This window comes from Octodon degus, unplaced genomic scaffold (genome assembly GCF_000260255.1).
Source record: "Octodon degus isolate 3935 unplaced genomic scaffold, OctDeg1.0 scaffold00197, whole genome shotgun sequence".
Lineage (NCBI taxonomy): Eukaryota > Metazoa > Chordata > Mammalia > Rodentia > Octodontidae > Octodon > Octodon degus.
In genome coordinates this window covers 1,492,312-1,493,640 of record NW_004524773.1, presented here as the reverse complement: position 1 = coordinate 1,493,640, position 1,329 = coordinate 1,492,312, and the positions used below count along the sequence as shown (strand labels likewise).

At 56.5% G+C, this 1,329-nt stretch overlaps 1 protein-coding gene across 1 annotated transcript in view; it reads right to left on the bottom strand.

Moving 5' to 3' along the window:
- The window catches only part of Rsph6a (radial spoke head 6 homolog A), a 19,751-nt gene that overhangs the window by 13,673 nt on the left and 4,749 nt on the right, over nt 1–1,329 (bottom strand). Inside the window, exon 2 of the mRNA XM_004644401.2 lies at nt 907–1,138. Coding sequence (XP_004644458.1) covers nt 907–1,138 — 232 coding nt within the window. The remainder of the gene's footprint in view (nt 1–906; nt 1,139–1,329) is intronic.

Below are 1,329 nucleotides of genomic sequence, written 5' to 3'. Positions count from 1 at the left end.
AAAAAACCTCAATTTTTGAGCACAGAGCTAAAATAAACAATTTATTTCATCTTCTTTCTTGCTCTCTTAGCTACACTGCTGTTCACAAATGTTTGAAGTCCTGTGCAGGGAGATGAGACCTCCCTGCCCCCACCCGCTGAACCCAGGGGGGGCCGCTTCACTTCTCTGACTGAGCCCACTTCTCTGAAGTGAGAAGGACGGAGGCTGCAAGAATCCACGGAAGGTTAGCTATGCCCTCCTTTTCCTCCTCTGCGATAGTGGAAGCCCGTGTCACAGTAGCCCCGCCGTCACCCGGGGTTCCCACATGACTGATGAGCGCAGGGCTCTGGACAACCCCCAAAGCGGAGAAGTGTGACCCAGACATACACTGTGCAGGGGCTGTTTGTTTGTTTGTTTTGAGAGAGGGTCTCCCTGTGTAGCTCAGGTTAGCTTTGAACTCATGATGTAGCTCAGGCTGGCTTCAGACGTGCAGGGATCCTCCTGCGTTAGCCTCTGCAGTAGTGAGATAGCAGGTGTGTGGGGTGCCACCTCACGGGGGGGGGGGGACTTTTATTTTGAGATGGATGGCTCCACTATTTAACCCAGGCTGGTCTCAAATTTATAATCCTCCTGCCTCAGCCGCCCAGAGTGCTGGGATTACAGGAGTGCACCACCAGGTCCCCAAGGTGACCACTTTCCAAAATAGGCAGAGCAGATCAGCTTTTCCTGTTCCTATGCCTTCCATGTACCCCAGTGGCCACAGAAGAAAGCCTGAGTCCCTTGGCCTGGTGTCCAAACCATCTCCAGCCCGGCCCCACACTCTCAGTGAGTTGCACACAAACTAAGACAGAAGTCCCTACAGTTGCTGGGTTCAGCCCACATGCGCCCTAACACCGCCGCCGCCCACGGCCCCACCAGCCCACTCACCACCTCCTCCTCCATGTCCTGCTCACGATCTCCGCCGCCCTGGATGAACAGCCCCCTCTGCTTCTCCGCCATCTCGTAGGTGGACTGCATCTCGGGGTCATCCCGTAGCGTGTCCATCTTGCGGTGGAACCACTCCCACTGCGTGGTGCGGTTCATAGACTCCAGGATAGACAAGGGGTCCTCGGGCCGCTGGTTCAGGATCTTGGTCAGAAGGTTCACCAGGTGCTCGTACCTGCCTCACATGGAGCAGGGGCGGGGGGACACAGCGCTCACTCAGCTGCCTGGCCCTGCGCCTGGCACGGGGACACTGGGGAATGGAGACAGGGTCCCTCCCCTGGTGGACCCAACATTCTGATGATAGAAATAGACATAAATCACACAGGCAGAGGCAGGCATGTAGCCCAGAGGCACAAGCGCCTGTCT